The sequence below is a fragment of the Setaria viridis genome, chromosome 4, assembly GCF_005286985.2.
Source record: "Setaria viridis chromosome 4, Setaria_viridis_v4.0, whole genome shotgun sequence".
NCBI classification, from domain to species: domain Eukaryota; kingdom Viridiplantae; phylum Streptophyta; class Magnoliopsida; order Poales; family Poaceae; genus Setaria; species Setaria viridis.
In genome coordinates, this window is record NC_048266.2 from 23,587,162 (window position 1) to 23,606,741 (window position 19,580).

At 43.0% G+C, this 19,580-nt stretch overlaps 1 protein-coding gene across 13 annotated transcripts; it reads left to right on the plus strand.

Annotated features, from left to right (window-relative positions):
* Window positions 1–11,467: 11,467 nt before the first annotated feature.
* On the plus strand, window positions 11,468–19,195 carry LOC117852347 (uncharacterized). Of its 13 annotated transcripts, none has more exons than XM_072293210.1 (6): window positions 11,468–14,220; window positions 15,857–16,041; window positions 16,369–18,216; window positions 18,284–18,394; window positions 18,561–18,781; window positions 18,852–19,195. In XM_072293210.1, exons 1-3 carry the CDS (start codon window positions 11,620–11,622, stop codon window positions 16,406–16,408), a joined length of 2,826 nt encoding a protein of 941 aa, XP_072149311.1. In that variant the 5' UTR covers window positions 11,468–11,619; the 3' UTR covers window positions 16,409–18,216; window positions 18,284–18,394; window positions 18,561–18,781; window positions 18,852–19,195. The 13 variants fall into 13 exon arrangements, with proteins under 13 accessions (XP_072149311.1, XP_072149310.1, XP_072149309.1 ...); XM_072293209.1 differs by having other exon boundaries at window positions 18,294–18,394; XM_072293208.1 differs by having other exon boundaries at window positions 16,369–16,432; window positions 18,115–18,216; window positions 18,284–18,781.
* Window positions 19,196–19,580: the final 385 nt, after the last annotated feature.

A 19,580-nucleotide genomic window follows, 5' to 3' on the forward strand; every position in this document is an offset into this window, starting at 1 on the left:
GAGCATGATGATAGAACGTTCCACTGCAAAAATTTATGAACTTGTTGTATGTGAACTTGAACCCTTTTATGTAATATGATGGACTATGTATGGATATGCTTTGTGTGTATGATTTAAACAAGATGTGCTTATGAGGTGTGTTTAAATCCTGGGCATTGCTCATGACACATCTAAAGGATGACCGGAATTATTCTCCGTTAGTTGAGTTGATCACTGGTGATAGCTTAATTCTATCAAAAAGATGGTGATGGCTTAATTAAATGGGTTTAATTTTGAGGTTCCTCGTAATAAGGACAATTGAGTATTTCCTAAGTCAAATAATCCTATGTTCGATCAAGTTTATAGTGAGATGTATTTTCATCTACCACACTAATGAAACAAATTATGGAAATATATTTCACATGGTTGCAAATAGACCGCTATAACTCCGCTATTGCATGAAATAGCACCGCTAAATTAAATAGCCTAGCACCGCTAACTCCGCTATGACTGAGTTACGAACTTATATACTTGTGATTTATGAACTGTGAGTGATGACTTAAGACTTATCTTGCGAGTTGTGACTTTTTTTTTGCTATGTTTGCACTGGACATGTACTTATGAAATATGAGCTGAAATTCGTGAAATTAATAATGTTTGGGTCTAAATTTTGTTAGTTTTTTGCATAACGCTAAATGCCATAGTTGCCGCCGCTATAGCTCATATAGCTTTTCTGGGACCACTCCGCTAAATTCTATAGCCCGCAATTTGCAATATTGATATTTCATGATGGATCTAATGAAGCTTATATGATATCATAAATATTATTTATTTTTTATCATCTTGGTCAAATTGAGAATAGTTTGAGTTAGGAATAACTAAGATTTTCTTATATTTGTGGATAGAGGGATCAGTGTAGGCTCTTTAGGTTTTTTAGATAATGATGGGCCCTTTACCTATATATATGTTGGGAAATAGGCTAACCCATGAGTAAAAGGGTGGTCTATGTAAAGGTCGGAAGGCCTAGTTGTAAATCTTGTACCCACCAGAAGCTTGGGGGCTAATTCAACTTGTCTGCCACTGTTCGAGATTCGTGTGCAGTACAATGAGCAAACCAGATCCGAGCGAGCAATAACACACGGGCTTTTGGATGGAGCTGTGGATAGGTGTCGGTGATGGGTGGGTGGCTGCATCCATGGTTAGTTGCTTTTGCATGGTGGTGGATGAGTGAGATTCCTTTTAGATTCAAAACTTTAATCTCATTTTTCTCCCAAACCGTAAATGTGTTTTGGATTTTGATTGAACCATAATATTTGTTGGAATTAATACTACAAAATGGGATCCAATATGACTATGTTTTGTTGTATTTTTAAAAATTAATATTTTAGACAAACTATCTCAATATTTTTTTATAAAAAAGTTGGTGAACATCAAAAAATATTGAGCCAAAAAATGTTGGTGGATGCAAAAAAATGTTGGTGCATGTAAAAAATTGTTGAGCAATAATATTGATGAGTGTAAAAAAGTTAAAGAAAAATATTGGTACATATTTTTTATACAACTTTTTTATAAAGTGTTGATATACATGTTTTTTAAATCAACATTCAAATGCCCTATTTTGACATTTTTTATATTATTTCAATATTTTTTATTTTGACATAAAAAATGTTGAATCAATTTATATGACATGTTGTATTAGATTTCAACTATTGTTGAATGATCATAACAATGTTGAATTAGTTTATATGAAATGTTGAATGAGATTTCAAACTATTGTTGAATCAGATCAGAAAAATGTTGAATAAGTTTACATGAAATGTTGAGTTAGATTTCAACTATTGTTGAATTTAATCAGAAAAATGTTGAATCAGTTTACCAACTATTTTTTAATCAGATCAGAAAAATATTGGAGAAAATGTTAAAACAAAATGTTGAGTTACATCTCAACTATTGTTGAATAGGATCAGAAAAATGTTGATATTATTATATTGCTTCGTTGGGCCGCTGCATGCACTCCTATGCTGCTGGCCGTGGGTTAGCGTCAACTGGGCGTGCACTCCTACGCTGCTTGCCGTGGGTTAGCGTTAACTGGGCCTTGTATGGGCTTTAAAGGTAATAATCATATCTGTCTCCCAGAAGATAGATAGGAGCCTATATAAAGTGCTGATGAGGTAATAAGGGAACTCACCTTGAACACTCCACACTTCTACCTAAGTTATAACTTCTCCATTAGCTCTCTTCTCCCCTATCTGGTAGAGTCAAATCCCCAACAATATACATATGCATCTATGTGTCCATATTATCATACTGGGCACTGTTTTTGCAGTTTGCAGATATTTCCTGATAATTCACAGGAAATTAATGCCCATATTATCGTGTTTCTATAATTCCTTGGTAGTGCTCGTGTGGGTGTAGTGTTCGTGGAGTTTGCAAGTCAATAATTTCTCCCATCAAAATTTGTGGTCTAGCCCCCACGATGTAACATGCATGGGGAGTTGTTGGGCGGCCATGCTCAAGCGCAGCGTCACCTCAGGGACATTAATTAGCATCAAGTCATCGATTCATCAAGTCATGGACGGGTACGGAGCTAAAGTCTAATTCATGTCACATCGAATCTTCGAAGGCTAATGAGGAGGATTAAACATGAGTTAATTATAAAATTAATTACACCGACGAAGGCTAATTCGTGAGATGAATTTATTAAACCTAATTAATTCATTATTAGCACATATTTACTGTAGCATCACATTGTCAAATCACGGACTAATTAGATTTAATAGATTCGTCTCGCAAATTAGCCTCCATCTGTGCAATTGGTTTTGTAATTAGTCTATATCTAATACTTATAATTAGTATGTAAATATTTGATGTGATAGGCACTAAAGTTCCAAACACCTCGTATGGTTGGCGATAGAGATGGAAGCTGAAGCTAGAAGGGCCGCATGCAATGTGGTGGCATGAGCTATAGTATCCATCTATGGTCCTGTTTGGCATGGCTCCACTCCACAACTCCTGCGACTCCAGTAAAAAATCCAGCCAAACACCTCAACTCCAAAACTCAATGGAGCTGCCAACTCCATGGAGCTGTAGTGCAAATAGGGGTGGAGTTTTGGAGCACCTCTTTTGCTGCTCCAAAACCCCCTCTTTTGAACCTCCTCGTGGAGTTGGTGGGTAAAACCCACCAATGCCACTGATTACACAGAAAAACGGTTCGTTCTTTTCTCCTTCGAGACCTCCCACGCCTCTGTTTCTCCCCCGCGCATCTCTTCCAACACCGCCCGTGCCTTTGTGTGTTGCAGCGCCGCCCGCTACGGTTCCGGCGACCCTAGCCCCGCCGCCGCCCTACCTCCGCCGGCGGCCGGAGGCCCGCCACCGCCCGCCCTAGCCCCTTCGCCAGCCCCTTTTCCCCGCCCGCCCGTCGAGCTCCGCCGTCCACCGCTTTTCCGCAGTCACCCGCGCGCCACAGCCACCCTACCCCCCGCCGGTGGCTGGAGGCCCACCGCCGCCCGCCCTAGCCCCTTCGTCGGCCCCTTTTGCCCACCCGCCCCCCGCCCTAGCCCCTTTGCCAGCCCCCTTTCCACGCCCGCCCGCCGAGCCCCGCCGTCTGCCGCTGGCGCGCAGCCACCCGCGCGCCACAGCCTGCCAACCCCTCGCCGGCAGCCGGAGGCCCGCCGCCGCCATCAAAAGAGATCCGCCGGCGGCCGCCTAAGCTCCGCCGTCCTCCGCATCAGGAGGAGATCCCCGCCGTCCGCCGGCTCAGGAGGAGTTTCGATGGCCACAGGTATGGCAGAAACTTGTTTTTTTTCATTAACTAAAATGCATGTCGAACCAATGTTGAACTCGGTCGTGTTATTGGAATTGGAGTACACCTTTGATTGTGCCTTTGCATCAGGAGGAGTTTCGCTGCCATCCACCGCATCAGGACGAGTTGCGCCAAAGCCTCGCGGATTTCCGCATCAGGAGGAGCCTCCCCGACGTCAGCCGCATCAAGAGTTCCACCGGACATTCAAGGTATGGCACTTGTTTTTTTTTCATTAACTGAAATGCATGTAGCGAATTCCCAGATGACTAGATGTTAATAACAGTTACTGTTTATATGAGAAATTACCAAATGATACTAATCAGTGACAATGCGATTGTAATACAATTACTTGTAACAATTACCGAGAATGTGAGATTAGTAGGAATAAATTGATTTGTTAGGTAATTGAAGTTGTTAATTGGTAAATGAAACGAGAATGAGAATGTGAATGTGAATGAAATTAGGATGTTCTAATTAGGTAAATTGGACAGTACCAATGTTGTAGATTAATGGTTTCTAATATGACATTTGTGAGTTGGATAGATGCCTGAAATTGATTGGAACTCGGAGAACACTCGGGTGTTGTGTATGTTATTTGCCGAACAAGTTAGAAAAGGAAATCGGCCAAACACACACTTGAATGCACTTGGGTATGCTGAGGTTGAGAAAGGGTTCAAAGAAAGGACTGGAATAGTGGTTACGAAGGCTCAGATCAAGAACAAATGGGACAAGTTAAAGGAAGATTTCAAGGCATGGAAGAAACAAATGCTGAGGCAAACAGGGACTGGTTGGAATCCTATAAAGAAGACTACAGCTATGGATGACGAATGGTGGAAAAAATCTAGAGTTGTAAGTTGGTTCAATTTTGATGATATATTTGTTTTGCATATGTCGATTTTGTTGGTAATGCTTATAATAATACTATTGTTTTTCTTATTTCAGGACATTTCGGGTTGTGGAAAGTTCAAAAAGAAGGGTCTTGAGAATGAAGATGAATTAGCCAAGTATTTTTCTGACATCACTACTATTGGTATTGATCATTGGTCTCCTCATGTTGTGAATGTTGAAGCACCAGAAAATGTTGAGGAGACACAAGATGAGGAAATCAATTGTGAGCCGCAGGATGATGAATTTATTTCGGATACACAAGAGGAGGATATTGGTACTATTCCTCCACCTGCGAGTGGCAAAAGATTGGCAAGGCCTATTGATAGAAGTGGCAAGAAGGAGAAGTCTGGAAATGCACTCATAATTCAAGAAGCAGTAACAAGTATGGCAAGTTTAGCCAATGAATATGTTTCTAAGAGACATGGAAAATATTCTATTGATGAAGTGATGGAGGTTGTGATTGCTTGTGGGGCTAGCTATGATAGCAATGAATATTACATGGCGTCTGAACTGTTTGTGAAGAAGGAGCAAAGGGAGATGTTTATGACCTTGCCTACTAATGAGATTAGGTTCAATTGGCTTAGGAGGAAGTACAATGATAAATATGAAAAGTAGAAATTGGCTTAGTGAGAGTGATGTCATTTGTGTATGCTACTATTTTATTTTTATCGCATGTGTGGTACATTTTATTTTATTGCATTTTATTTATGTATGACAGTTGTATCTTACATTTCATTTATGTCAATGTTCACAAATTCTTCAAGTGAGTCTGATGAATCTAGCGAGTCTGATGGTGATTTTTTTTAAAAAAATGGTTGAGAGCTGTGATAAACTAGCACAAAGTTATCATGACTCATATATGGATAAGGCACTGCTGAGGTTTATGTTTTTACAACAAAGTGGAATGGGATGGCTGTGGAGACGGTAAACACTCCAGGGGAGTGCCATCGAATGCTTCGGATGAATGAGGTTATTTTTCAGGATCTTCATGATGTGTTGGTTGAGAGGTACGGATTAAAACCATCGAAGCACATGAATACTTATGAAATGTTGGCCATTTTCCTATTCACATGTGGTGGGTGTCGGTGTTTTAGACCGGCAACCCGCCTAGGGGTACCCTAGGAGGTCTTTTATGTGGTAAGGGTCGTCAAGAATCAAGGAACCAATGGTGACGCAAGGAACACGATTTAGACAAGTTCAGGCCGCTAGATCGCGTAATACCCTACATCTTGTGTGTTGGTTTGTATTGAAGTATGTTTTGGTCCTGAGGATTGTGTTTGAGGGGGGTCCCTACCCAGCCTTATATACTCGGGAGGGCAGGGTTACAAGTATGAGTCCTAGTCGGGTACTATTACAGAGTTCTACTCGGTATCGGCCCGAGTAGTTTTCCATAAACATACAAGACTAGTCCGAGAAGGATACGCCTATCCTTGTTCTGATCATGTCCGAGTACGTCCCTCAATGGGCCGTCCAAGGCCTACTCGTGGGTCTGGGGAGTATGCTCGACAGTGGGTGTGAGTCAAATAGAAGAGGACAAAATAAGTTCAAACACTCAGGTGAAACCATTAGTAGAAAATTTCATGAAGTTCTAGATTGTGTGGTTGCCATGGCACAAGATTTCTTGAGACCAACAGATCCTAATTTTCGCAATGTGCATAAGAGGATTAGGAATGACAAGAGAGCATATCCACACTTTAAGGATTGCATTGGTGCACTTGATGGAACCCATATTCGTGTGTATTTATCACCTGAAGAACAAGTGAGATATATTGGTAAGACTGGAATTGCAACTCAAAATGTGCGTGCCGTTTGTGATTTTGATATGCGCTTCACCTATGTGGCTGCGGGTCAACCGAGTTCTTTGCATGATAGTAGTGTATTGTACCATGCATTGTAAGCAGATGTAAATGTCTTCCCACATCCTCCTCAAGGTAAAGATTTTTCCTTATGTTCCTTTTCATATTTGTATGCACAAACTTATCTTATTTTACATATGTGTAGGCAAGTACTATGTTGTAGATGCGGGCTATTCTAATCGTCCGGGGTACCTAGCTCCATACAAGGGTGAAAGGTACCACTTACCCGAGTGGCATCGAGGTATGGAACCAAATACTCCAAAAGAGAAGTTCAACCGTATACACTCATCTGTTCGTAATGTTATTGAGCGCTCATTTGGAGTATTAAAAATGAAATGGCAAATCCTTTACAAGATGCCCAGTTATTCAATGGTCACACAAAAGAAGATTGTTGTTGCTACTATGGTTCTACACAATTTCATACGTGAACATGCTAGCGTTGATGTGGACTTTGCTAATTTTGATAGAGATCCTACCTACATGCCTACTATTCCGGAAAGATACAACAAGTATGCCGTGTCTCAACATGCCTCCGATGGATCAACTTCGGAATCAAGCTTTGTGACTATGAACACCTATCGTGATAGTATGGCTACATCAATCGCCCTAACATGGAATTGGTGCAAGATTATTGTAACGACCTTATTTTGGAACTATGAATTTATTTTGAAATTTTAAATTTTTGGAACATTTAATTTATTATTATTTTGGACTGCCATGCATGTAATAAGTAGTTCAAGTCGAACTAGGGGCAAGAAAGGCAATCTACCCTCAAACTCCTCTTTTCTGGAGCTAGGGACACCCTCCCAGCCAAACACCCTCATCAGACAGCTCCAACTCCACCCAGAGCTAGCTCCACCTGGAGTTCTGGAGTGGAGCAGCTCCACCCAGAGTTGGAGTCATGCCAAACAAGTTCTATATCTACCATTTCTCGTCATGAGTCTCGCGGATTGAGGATTGTGCTGTGGAGCAGGGTAGAATCCTGCGTACTCCCTTTTTCTCCAAATATTTCTGAACACCATAGTCCGCTCATCCAAGAATCATCGCATCGCATGAATTTGTACCTTCCATCGCCAGAACGACGCTTTGTAGCTGAGTCGCCATGCTCGCTCCTTGAATGTTCGCAATCAACTTTTACACACAACTTAATTTTTATCTCTAGAAAATACTTCAAATACTCCCTCAGTCCTAAATACAGCTACGTTTAGACTTTTTCAAAGTCAAACCTTCTCAATTTTAACTACAAATAGTGAAATAATGTGGAGACTAATAATATAAAAATGATGTTACTAGATTTATCGTGAAACAACATAATATAATCTTTTCTATTTGAAACGATTTATTTTTAAAGATATTGTTGGTCAAACTTAAAAAAGTTAACGTAGCTATATTCTGAGATGGAGGGCGTATTTAACATACGCCAATGGTCGTATCACCTCCTCCGACGCCTCCCGCACAAACATATATACACTATTAGATAAATGGTCTTTCGTTCCGAGGCTCAGTACCGGTTGTATTTTGGCCCGGTACTGATGTGAGCATTAGTACTGGACCTAACGGATAATCCTTGAGGAGCCTCGTGACCCCCTTCCCGGTACTAAAGGGTACACATTAGTACCGGGTGGAGTCTCCACCTGGTACTAAAAGCCACCCTTTAGTACCAGGTGGGCTTCCCACCCGGTACTAAACCCATCTGCACGCCTCCTTATCCTCTCCTGCGCGCCCAGCTCCTTCACCTTATCCTCTCCCTCCACCTCCCTCACCCTCCCTCAGCTCTCTCCCTCCCTCTCCCTCTCCCTCTCCTTCTGCTCTCCCTGGCCTCCTCCCTCTCCCTCTCCTCTCCCTGGCGCTCCAACTCCCCAGCCCCCTCCCTGTCTCCCTCTCCTGCTAGCTGGGAACTGGATCGATCTCCCTGAGTAGGCCATGGGTGAGAAGGCGAACGTTGGCAATTAGGGCAGGGGCGGCATCGGTACGGGTAGGGAGGTGGCGATGCTAGTGTTGGGGAGGCGGCGGCGCTGGTGCTGGTAGGGTGTAGGGGGACTGGGGAGGCGGCGCGGGTGGGAAGGCCAGGACGCGCAGGTGCCGGGTGGGAAGTTTCTGAGTGAGCGAGTGATTAGGGTTACTCGGGGTAAGGCTCTCAAGCTGGGCTGATGGGCCTTACTGGGCCTCCTCGGTACCTCAGTTATTTCGGTTAACCGAGGTCCGAAACCAAATTAACCGATTAAAGTTCGGTTTCTAGAAACTAGGAACCGAAATTTCGGTTCTCGGTTAGTTCGGTTCAGTTCTCGATAAATTTGGTTCGGTTCTCGGTTAAATTTGCCTAGGGCTATGTGAGATGACTTAACAAATAACACTTACAAATAGGTTGTCTTTTTAAGTTGTCTCATAGTAATTCTATTTTTTCTTAATTTATGCATAAAAAAAGAAATATTATGAGTTGCGTGACAACCATAACTCGTACAATAGTAAAGTAGTCATCTCATAGTCCTAAAATCTAACCTACAAGGCGGTTGTTTCACAAAACAACGACATCTATCTCTCTCCTGACCCTCTCTTCTCCACATCAGTAAAAATCTTACATGGCTCAAGAGCTAGTTTTTAGTTAGCCTAGCCAGGCTTTAGGACGTAGAGATGTTGTTTGACAATTTTGCATCTGATAGGCTGGACTCATTTCATTTGAGATCTTGTTTATTAGCCTGTGCAAATTGGTGAACTTACTTTGCATTTTATATGTGGTAGACTTACCACACTCACCCGCACCACACATCGCACTGCGACTGCTTGCTCGCGCTCGCTGCCCTGCTTGGCGCTCGCGCCACCAACCGTGCATCGCCACTCATCGTGGCCGCTTTCCCGCGCTGTGCCATCCGCTCCTGCCGGCCTCTGCTTGCCCTCGCCAAGGCTTCCTAGTAAGCGAGCTCGCCGCAACCACGGGCCCACTCATCAACAGCCTCGACAGCAGTGCACCTTTGTGCGTCCTAGCTCGTAGCACGCCGCCGCTGCGAGGAGAAATCGGGGAGCGCGAGCATCGTCATCCCCCTCATGGACCTCGCTGTCGCCACCACCAACAAGGGCGCTGACACCGTTGCATATGCCAGTCAGCCCCCTTGCGCCACTACCCTTTCTTCCTCACTGGGCACGAGGCTGCGGCAGCGCTTCGGTGAGGTCGGGGACAGGTGAGCGCGGCTTGGGGAAGGTGGAGCTCCAGCGGGTGCCAGGCTGGCGGGCGGGGCATGTGGCTCGGAGAGGCGCGAGCTCGGCTTGGCCGGTGGCCATGCAGAATGGTGACAGTGTTCGGCCGCGAGGCGCACATCGAGGGCTTGGCCTGCGGCAGCTTGGGTAGTGGGGTGGCTGGAGGCAAGTGGGAGGGGCGCACAGGCAGCGCCTGGCGTGGCGGTGCTCCGGTGTTGAGACAGGACAAGGTTGTAGTGAGCATGATGCATCGAAGGTCACCATAACGCTCCTGCTTGGACTGATAGAGCATGTACCGCGTGGAACGATCGATTTTGACGTTCTATGCGATGCAGGCTGGCTAGCCTCTTTTGCACAGTTTGAGCCTAGCCCGTGATCTCGTCCAAGCTACCAAACAAGTTAACCTATATCAACTGAGCCTGGCCTAATGCTCATCCAGACTACCAAACGTCATATTACATTGCAGTGGATTTCTTTAACTAGAACTTCTGGTAACTGTTTTAGCACGAGAGTAGCTTGGACTGCCACATCTGATTGGCGTGAGGCCAAATTGGAGAGGGTGAGTTCGTCGCGCTAGTCACGGCTCAGGGCGTCTTCAATGGTATAACTCAGTTGCTAGCTCAAAGTTAGGTCCTGTTTGGCACGACTCCACTCCAAAACTCCAGCAACTCCATAAAAAAATTCAGCCAAACACCCCAACTCCAAAACTCCATGGAGTTGCCAACTTCATGGAGCTGTAGTGCAAATGGAGGTGGAGTTTTGAAGCACCTCTTTTGCTGCTCCAGAAACCTCTCTTTTGAACCTCCTCGTGGAGTTGGTGGTTAATTACCCACCAATGCCACTGGTTACACAAAAAAATATTTCATTCTATTCTCCCTTCTATTCTCTCGAGCCCCACTCGCCGCCAAAGCCCCGCCCGTGGCCGGTCGGCCTTGCCGCCCGTCGCCGCCCGCCGCCGCGCCCGTCGCCACCCGTCGCCGCCCGCCGCCCGTCACCACCCAGCGCCGCCCCCGTCGCCGCCCGCCGCCTCCCATCGCCGTACCCGTCGCCCGACGTCGCCCGCCGCCTGTCGCCGCCCGCCGCCTGTCGTCGCCCGTCGCCGCCCGCCGCCGCCCGTCGTCGCCTATCGCCGCCCGCCGCCCGTCGTCGCCTGTCGCCGCCCACCCCGCCGCCCGTGGAGGGTCTCCCGTGTGCAACACAGTGCAGTGGAAAAAGGGGAAGAAGAAGATGGGATAGAGAGGATGACAAGTGGGACCTTAATTGGGGGGCAACAATGGCAATCCACACTGAAATCGATCTTTTTTGGAGCTGAGAGCACCCATCTAGCCAAACACCCCATTTTTGTTCTGGAGTTTTGGAGCGGAGCTGGCTCCATGTGGAGTTCAGGAGTGGAGCAGCTCCACCCGAAGTTGGAGCCATGCCAAACAGGACCTTAATATAAGTCGCATGTATAAGATAATTTTAAAGGTTGTGCTGTGAGAGAAAGCTACATAAAAAAACGAGCGAAATTAGCTCTCCACTTCACGTCAGTCTCGTACATTTTGCACTATTAAAGGAATAAAAAGGTTAATTCAGCTAGCCATAACTAGACCATCGGAGACCCTCACAGCCAGCTCCGTCGTAATGTTTTTAAAAAACATAGGTTAGATCAAATGTGTAAGTTATATTTGGAATATCTTGAAAAGAAATTGGAATTGAAAGAAGGCATTTCTTTTTCATTGCTTGCAAATACAAACGCGTCCCTGTCTTCTCCATTTCCAAAGGGAGGAAAAAGATTTTAGCGTGGCAGGGTTTTTAGCTAACCCCGCCGGCCGCCGCCATGGCCATGGCCATCCACGCCCAGACACCGCATCCCCCGCCTCCGTTCCGCCTCTTCCTCTAGCTCCCCGTAACCGCCGTAAAATGGCGACCGCCACCTCCTCGCCGTTCCTCGCGCCTCTCCGCTTCTCCACCCAGATCCCCGGCAGTCACATCACCTCCGCACCTGGGAGCTCCCCCGTCCTCAGAATCCGTTGCTGGAGGCCCTTTGCGGCTTCCCACTGCGACGTTTCCCTTGTTCCGGCGCGGTTCCCCCGGACGCTGCCCCGGCGCCGGAACGCGCTGCGGGATAAGGCCTCGCAGCTCTGGCCGCCGCCAGCTGTTCCACACCAGGTGCGTCATCCTTACGATGAGGCCCCCAAGTTAGAGTCTTTGGATCGCCAAGAGCCCAAATCTGGTTGCTTGGATGCTGAGCCGTCGTCTTATCTTAAGGAGAAATTGGAAATTTCTGGTTGTCTGGGTGCTTCTCGAAGTGGGAATGTGGCTTCAGAGTCCGAACTGGATGGTGAGAAGGATGCGGCTGGAGTCGCAGAGGAGGAGATCACTTTCTGTCGAACTGGGGCTGGTCCTGTGTTCAGTGTTTATGAAGGTCCAGATGGAAATGTGGTGCGCATTGAGGTGGATGAGGATGAAATCATTGACAGGAGCCACGCTGCAGTGGGTGAGGGGAGCGATGATTCAGAGAGTATGTTGTCTCGCGCAAGAGTGATGGCTATGGAACCCAAACGTGGCAAGTGTGTGACTCCAAAGAACAGCTCACTTTTTCAGTTTGTAGCAGCTAATCGGGTGGAATCACTAATTCTTAATGGGGAGGTTTCAGTTGCTCAGAGAAATGCGACTCCTTTGCAGTGCGTCTCATGGAGTGGTTTGACAGCATTATTCAGTGTCTGCCTTGTGTTAGCTCTTTCCAAGTTGATCCAGACAAATAGCAAGGCACACCTGCTGAGGAGATTGCTTTATATGCGTAGGCCTGGGATGGAATGGGTTGAATTCGATAAGGGTAACATGACAATGCTTAAAAAGGTGCATGGGTTTCCAGGTGGTTTACAGAGAAGGCCACTTCTAGACAGGAAAGAACTGATGAATAACATCAAACAGGCCAAGGAATCGAGGGACTGGTTTGTCCTAAGAAGTTCATTTAGCTGCGAAACAGTTTCTAATGGTGATGATGCAAGAATTACAGAATTCAGAAGAATGGTTAAAGAGGTCCATAGACCAAAAGAAAGAAACCTTGAACAAAGTAGTACTGAAGAAAGTAATGGTACCATCTTTCCACACCTAATTGTTGCAGATGACGAAGAAGTTTCTGGTAACCAGGCTGGTGTTAATGATGTGTCAGACGGTAGCAAATTATCTGGCTACAGTTTGTCAACTGATAAGATTGAGGAAACTGTTGAGCAGACTGTGGATATGGAAAATGGAGAAGCAGTCATGAGCACTAGTGTAAAAGATGATGATAATATTGGAGAAATAGAACTGCCGGAGCCTGCTTATAACAATGATATGGCAATTGGTTCAAATGATGGACCATCTGATATGAACACATCAGAAAAAGAAGCACAAATTGGTTCTGCAGATTATCATAATCTGGATCCTAATATGATTAATACCACATCTTGTGAGTTGGAAAGTGAGGAAGCATTTTCAGAGACATGTGCAAAGAATCTGGACATTATTCAAGGAACAAAACCATCTGTGCCATCCATTAGTTACCATCAGATAATTCATTCAAAGGATAATTCTGAGTTTAGCATCAATGTAGCTCCAGAAAGAGCTGATGGTTTGTCATCTGATTGTTTTGACTGTTCAGCATCTGAGTTGAGGAACAAGAAAACACCAATGGACGTTAGTGTGAATGATATCAATGTCAATCAAGAAATTGAAGCGTCCAGGGCTTCAGCAAAGGATACTCAGACAGATCACTACAAAGAGTTTGCTCATAATATGAACATGATAGGTGAAGAAGAATGTAAAACTTCAATAGTGATGGACAATGTGACTTCAGCATCATCTCAGGGAAGCAGAGAAGAACCTATAGATCTGAAGAGAGATAGCATGCAATTAGCACAAGAACCAAAACCATCCATTTCTAGTTGGAATGACAATCAGCACGGGGAAACAGAGTCCAATGGGACCCTTAATAATGCTAGCACATCATCACTATATGCCCCTCCAGAAGAAACTGTTCAACACAATTTTTCAAAAATCTCTACATCAGAGAAGAAGCAAGAGAAAAGAACTTCATCCAACAAAAAATTTAGAGCGCATCTTTCGAAAAACAAAGTCAAACTACAGAAAGAAGTGTGCAGCAGTAAGGAAACTGAGACAACGCAATCAGAACAAGGTGTACCTGGAACCAAAGCTGTGAATGGTCCATCAAATTCTGTACAGAAAACGAAGAAAGTGGCAAAGAAACTGCTAAATAAAGTGCAAAGTGATATGCAAATAGTAACCACACTAGAGGATGATCAAAGTAATGGCCTGGTTGATCAGAAAAACAATAGCCAGAATATTAAAAAGACAAGAAGGAGATATCTGAAAAATGCATTTAGTAACCATGAAGCTCGAACAAGAGATGTAAATCCAGAAACAACTCATGAAGTCAACTCACCTTATAATGCGCCAGCTGACATTGTGGAACCTCTTGGTGTTGAAGCTTCTTCTGTGCAGACACAATTTTCAAAGGTAACTCTTTGCAGGTTGCAGGATCCCTGGTAGTGCTGTGTTTGTTTTTCTATTAGTAATCTCTATTGTAGTTTTTTGTATTTACAACAAATGATGGAAATATTTGTTAGTTCTTGTTGTATGTCATATTTTTATATATTGGCCTCCCTGCAGTGTTGTTATATAGAAGAATGAAAGAAGCTTGGCATGAGTGTGAACTAAGTAGAGAAGCATTATTTTCACAAAGAATTATGAACTCTATATACTCCCTCTTGTTTTTTTTTTGAAAGGCATACTTGGACTGTACAAGTTCACGATTTTGACCAATTAGCATAATACTACGTGAGTTATGATCCACAAAAAAATAATATTCACAAGCACTTCCTAATGAATGTGATTTTGCGATTGTTTATAAAATATTATAGAAAGAATATATTGTCAAAGATCGATTTTGGACAGTCAAAGTATGGCCAAATAAAATGATCAGGAGTAACTTGTTAGCAATTCAAGGCTATTTGCAACAACTCCCACTAAGTACTGGAGAGAATTTGATGATCTTTGTGTGGACAAGTATCCATCGCTTTCAAAATGTTTCTGGAACATCATTTGTTTCCTTCACTGAGTTGTAAGTCACTGGTTTGATTGATAATGATTAAGTAAAAACCATGAACTAGTCCTGAAATAAAACATGTACTAGAATTGGTCAGAAACTTTTTAGTTTCTAGTGAAACCAAGGAAAATACAAAATAGCTGTGTTAGCTTTTGCGGAATGTGATAGGAAGGTGGAGATGGAGATTGTGAGTCTCGATCTTAGATTGATACTGCAGTGAGATGTTGGAAGCATGTTATTGTGTTCCTGGCAGCCAGCTAGACTGCTGGAGTTGTTCCAGGTCATAGTACTGGTTGCTCTGATGCAGCCAGCAGCAGGTAGAGCAATTCAAGTTTACTGTTCCAGTAAATGACACTCGGCTTCGTCTAGGGTTCTGAAAACTAGGGAAAAACCTGCTGGTCAAAGGTGTTACTTGTTAGTTTCAAATGCTACCAAGTAAAACAAGCCAGGCTCCTGTTGCCTTCTTATCACCATGTTACAATGGATATATCGTATTTAGGAACTGATATGAAATTTCAGGTGACATGCCTCAACATCTCCACAGAGGCTCATTTTAAAGAACAAACTACTGGCTGGAGTTCTACTTGGCTTGTATTAATAGAGAGGAAGAATCAAAATTGGTTGCCTAGGCCAGAAAGGAAAAAAAAAATGTCGCTGAAATGCAAACTCACACAAGAGTAGTTCCTGGCTTGATCTGCCCCAGCCATTTTGCTCCTGCAAGACACCATGTTCTAAGCTCTTTTATAGGCTGTCTTCTTTGACCTCTTTCAGTTAACCCAAACTGTATTTTACAGTGACCTGCATTGTCATCAGTGTATTCATGTCTTGTTGACTGCCTCTGAAAGGTGTAGCATTGGCTCTAAAGTTTTTTCAAGGGATGGCTGTTAAAAATAGGGGCAACTGTCGTTAATTAGTTTTATGGTATTTTCTAAATAATGGTACAAGTCTGTTGCAAAATGCAAAATAATATAGTACAAGTATCATATTCTTTTGCTCTTTTAGTTACTGATGTTTTATGTTTCTCCATTTTGTCTAACCCTTTGGCAGGATGCTTTTAGCAAAGATCAGCCAAATGGGTCCAGTGTTAGTAATATGAGGAAGCAAGATTTAAAGCTCAGCATCCGAACCCCAGAAAGAGTGGAAACAGCTGCAGAAGAAACTGAAAACAAAGTGAATATTGATCGAAACAAATCAACCACGGCTGTAACTGCTACCAAGAAGGTGGTAAAGAGGTAGCATTTCTCAATAAAGTTTCCTTTTTTTTTCTTGGCCAGGGATCATATGAAAGAAAAGAAAAAATGGTTGTTACACTCTCTTTGCAGAAAGTGATTGTCAAACTGTAGCGAGTTGCACTTTCTTTAATATTAACAAATAGAGACTATGATTGACTTACATGCTAAAGAATGTATGAAGCGTGTCAAATGTTGCCCTCCATGCCTAAAATGTTTCTGCAGAGTTGCACCCAATTAATATGCGGCACATGAACAATAGTGGCGTACTGTCATTGCAATGAGGAATTATCAGCTGAAGAAGTAATCTTCTCTCATCAATTTGAGCAGCCAGTTGGATCTTTCTTTTTATGGAAGGGGATTGAGCTAAAGAGGTTGCGTGCATAAAAGCATGGTAATGTATTGTCCGACCATTGACAAGTACATATTCAGTTGATAGCTTCTAATTCTGTCCCTTATGAAAATTTCTCAACCTTATAGATTTCCTAATGTTGTCAATTTTGCATTTCTACCTTAAAGTGTGAACACCTACAATTATATTACTTCCATCTTGAAACATTTGTTAGTTTTGAATGCATGCTATGAAGCTTTTCAAACTTGGCCAATTATATCTATTGAAGTATTAAGATTGGTCATATTCAAATAATATTGGTAGAATAGTTATATGAGATACTTCCAATATTGTCATGTTTGCAACTTTTTTGTAAAAGTTAATGATGAAAAGTCTATACAACAGAGCATGTGAATGTCAAAAAGTGACATCTTTGAAACAGAAATAATAGCAAAGTTAACTGTATATTTTATTCTCTGCAATTTCAAGAAATAGCTCAAGAACTTATTTTCACAATAACATTGGCAATATGTAAAATCTGTTACTTGAGCAAACACAGTTCACAACCATGTTAGCATGTGTATGAGATCCTTCATCTTAGCTCGATGGATCATTATCATTTGAATTTATTACACACAAAGTTTTGCATGCATTCGTGCTTCTTGCCTTATTTGCTAGGATTGTTATACTCTACCAATACTGATAACATCTCCTTAAGATCATCAGGGATTTAGGGGTGTAGTTCGTAAGACTTGGGAGGTGTGTTCCGGTGATTATCCAACCACAAACAGTAGTAACTTGCTTGTTTCACGAATTACTGTACTGTAATCCCTGCCCTGAACTGTCTAGCTCCCAGCCTTCAATCTTGCAACTGTATCACCAAAATGCAATGTTTGCAAATTCTTAAGTTCAACTACGGCCACTGAGCAGCAGATTACATGTGAATTTGCTTTATTGTGTTGACCTAAAATTACTGTTAAAGAGATGTATTCTTGCGACTACTCTAACATGGCTGAAAGCAATTTGTATAGATGCGTAAATGCACTGCAGTTGTGCAGTGAAGTGATGTGGTTTATGCAAGACAAATGTGCATCAATACATGGTGTTGTTCATCTAGCCTTGGTTGTGAGTTAGTGACATTCCTTGGCAATCAATCATTCAATTTTGGTGCTGTTTATCATTGGATTGAATCATTGAACTATTAGAATATTAGTCAACTAGTGCATCCATGCATGCTGGTTCTCTTTACATTCCGTATGTATACTTACTATAAAGAATTGAGAGAATTGATGTCAATTCCTACTGAGAGTTATACCCACCTACCCCTCACGGAGGGTCCACCCACGTACCCCTCACGGAGGGTCCACTGTTCAGATGTTTCCCTACAGAAGATTACGATGAGGGGAGATTACGATGAGGGGGGATTCATTTTGTCGTAATCCCCCGTTCCCCCGTTCTAGATCCCGCCCGTGCCCATTTTTTTTGACACCGCACCCTTTTTTTTTCTATTTTTCTACCTGTCGGCAACCATGTGGTGGTGGGTATGAAAACTAATAATTACTTGTTAGCTATGAAAACTAATAATTACTTGTCAGCAATCGTGTGGTTTTTCAATCAATTGTTTCCTTCCAGATCCCCTCAAATTTTGAATTTGCCGTTTCTTTTTTGATTTTTTTTGAATTGTTCCTCAACGCTGGTTTCCTGTTTTATCATCGTTGTACCTATATAAATCTATACCGATATAGCCTCGCGTCCAAGAAGGCACAATCAACGTATTGTTTTGGCTGCGCGGTTTGTTGGTGTCACACCAGGTTGTCAGGTCTACATTACCAGGCTGCGAGACGCAGGTGAGTATATAAAACATGGTTTGTATAATCTGCGCATGCTTCACATATTTTCTCTAACCCGTTTCAGGACGTTCCAGGATGTCCCCCTCAATCACAGATTTGTTGCCATGAGCGATCAAATTTCGTTATAGGACGTTACAAACAACATATCTCGTCGTGCACTTCGCAACAGGAAGAGGTGATTTGACAATTCCAACAATAATGGTATTAAGATGAAACTTGTTTTACGTTTCTCTTTATGTTTTTTTGGTTGAGCTTGTTTATTTCGTTCGTTTAAGATGCAAAGATGCAGGCAGTGATACTATATCTTAGGGGGAACTTAAACGGCAAAAATAACGTGACAGGCAAAAATAACGTGAGAGCTATGCAAACTTGCCATCTGAGGTGAGAGCTGAGATGAATGCAAAGTGGAGGCAAGATTATGCACATAAAAAAGTTGAGAAACTGTCAGCAGCTGTAAATGCTCGTGGAGTTCTTCCACATCAGGGTTCTCATCAGGGCAGTCTGCAGCAATCTGCAGTGATCCCACCAGAAGCCGGTTTGACAAAACGAACACAGAATCCAGGTGTAATCTGCAGTGTTTACATTTCTTAATCGCGTATAATTGCTTAAATCTTGGAATTTCATAATTGTAGGTTGTCCGGCTGTTTTCGGATTGGCAAGCACAACTCCTTCCAAAGCCGCGCAATCGTTGATCAATCAACTAATTGTTTCCTTCCAGAGCCCCTCAATCACTGTTGTTTCCGGATTGGCAAACCTAACTTCTGATCCCGGTTGTGTGCCAACTCCTGATCCAAGTTCTGTATTTTCAAGACTTTTTATGTATTCCATTCTTATTTGTAAATTGTTTGTTTATCTGTAGTCGCAATGTCTATTGGAACACCGTTCTCAGGTTATTTTTTCCGATGTATTTTTTTCTTGCAAACACATGGGTACACTTTGTTTAATTGCGTATAATCTTGAGACAAACTTCCTTAAATCTTGGAATTTCATAATTGCATGTTGTCCTACTTGTTTCCAGCTTGGCAAATGCAACTCCTTCCAGAACCGCTCAATCGTTGATCATTCAATCAATTGTTTCCTTGCAGAGCCCCTCAATCACTGCTGTTTCCGGATTGGCAAACCCAACTCCTTATCTAGGTTGTGTAAATTTTGTTCTTCTTTGTAAATTGTTTGTCTATCTGTAGTCGGAATGTCTATTGGAACACCGTTCTCAGGTTATTTTTTCCAATGTCTTTTTTCGTGCAAACACCTGGGTGCGCTTTGTTCTATTTTATGTCAGGTATTTGAGTTGAAGGTAATGATGGTGATGAGGATGATCAAGACGAGTGGCTCCATCAGAATGATACATATGCATACAAGAG

Excerpts from the sequence above, each read along its gene's own strand:
- LOC117852347 (XM_034734394.2), top strand. The coding sequence starts at position 11,620 with ATGGCGACCGCCACCTCCTCGCCGTTCCTCGCGCCTCTCCGCTTCTCC. Across the intron at positions 14,221-15,856 it reads TGCAGACACAATTTTCAAAG|GATGCTTTTAGCAAAGATCA; the intron begins GTAACTCTTTGC and ends ACCCTTTGGCAG. Across the intron at positions 16,042-16,368 it reads ACCAAGAAGGTGGTAAAGAG|CCAGTTGGATCTTTCTTTTT; the intron begins GTAGCATTTCTC and ends CAATTTGAGCAG.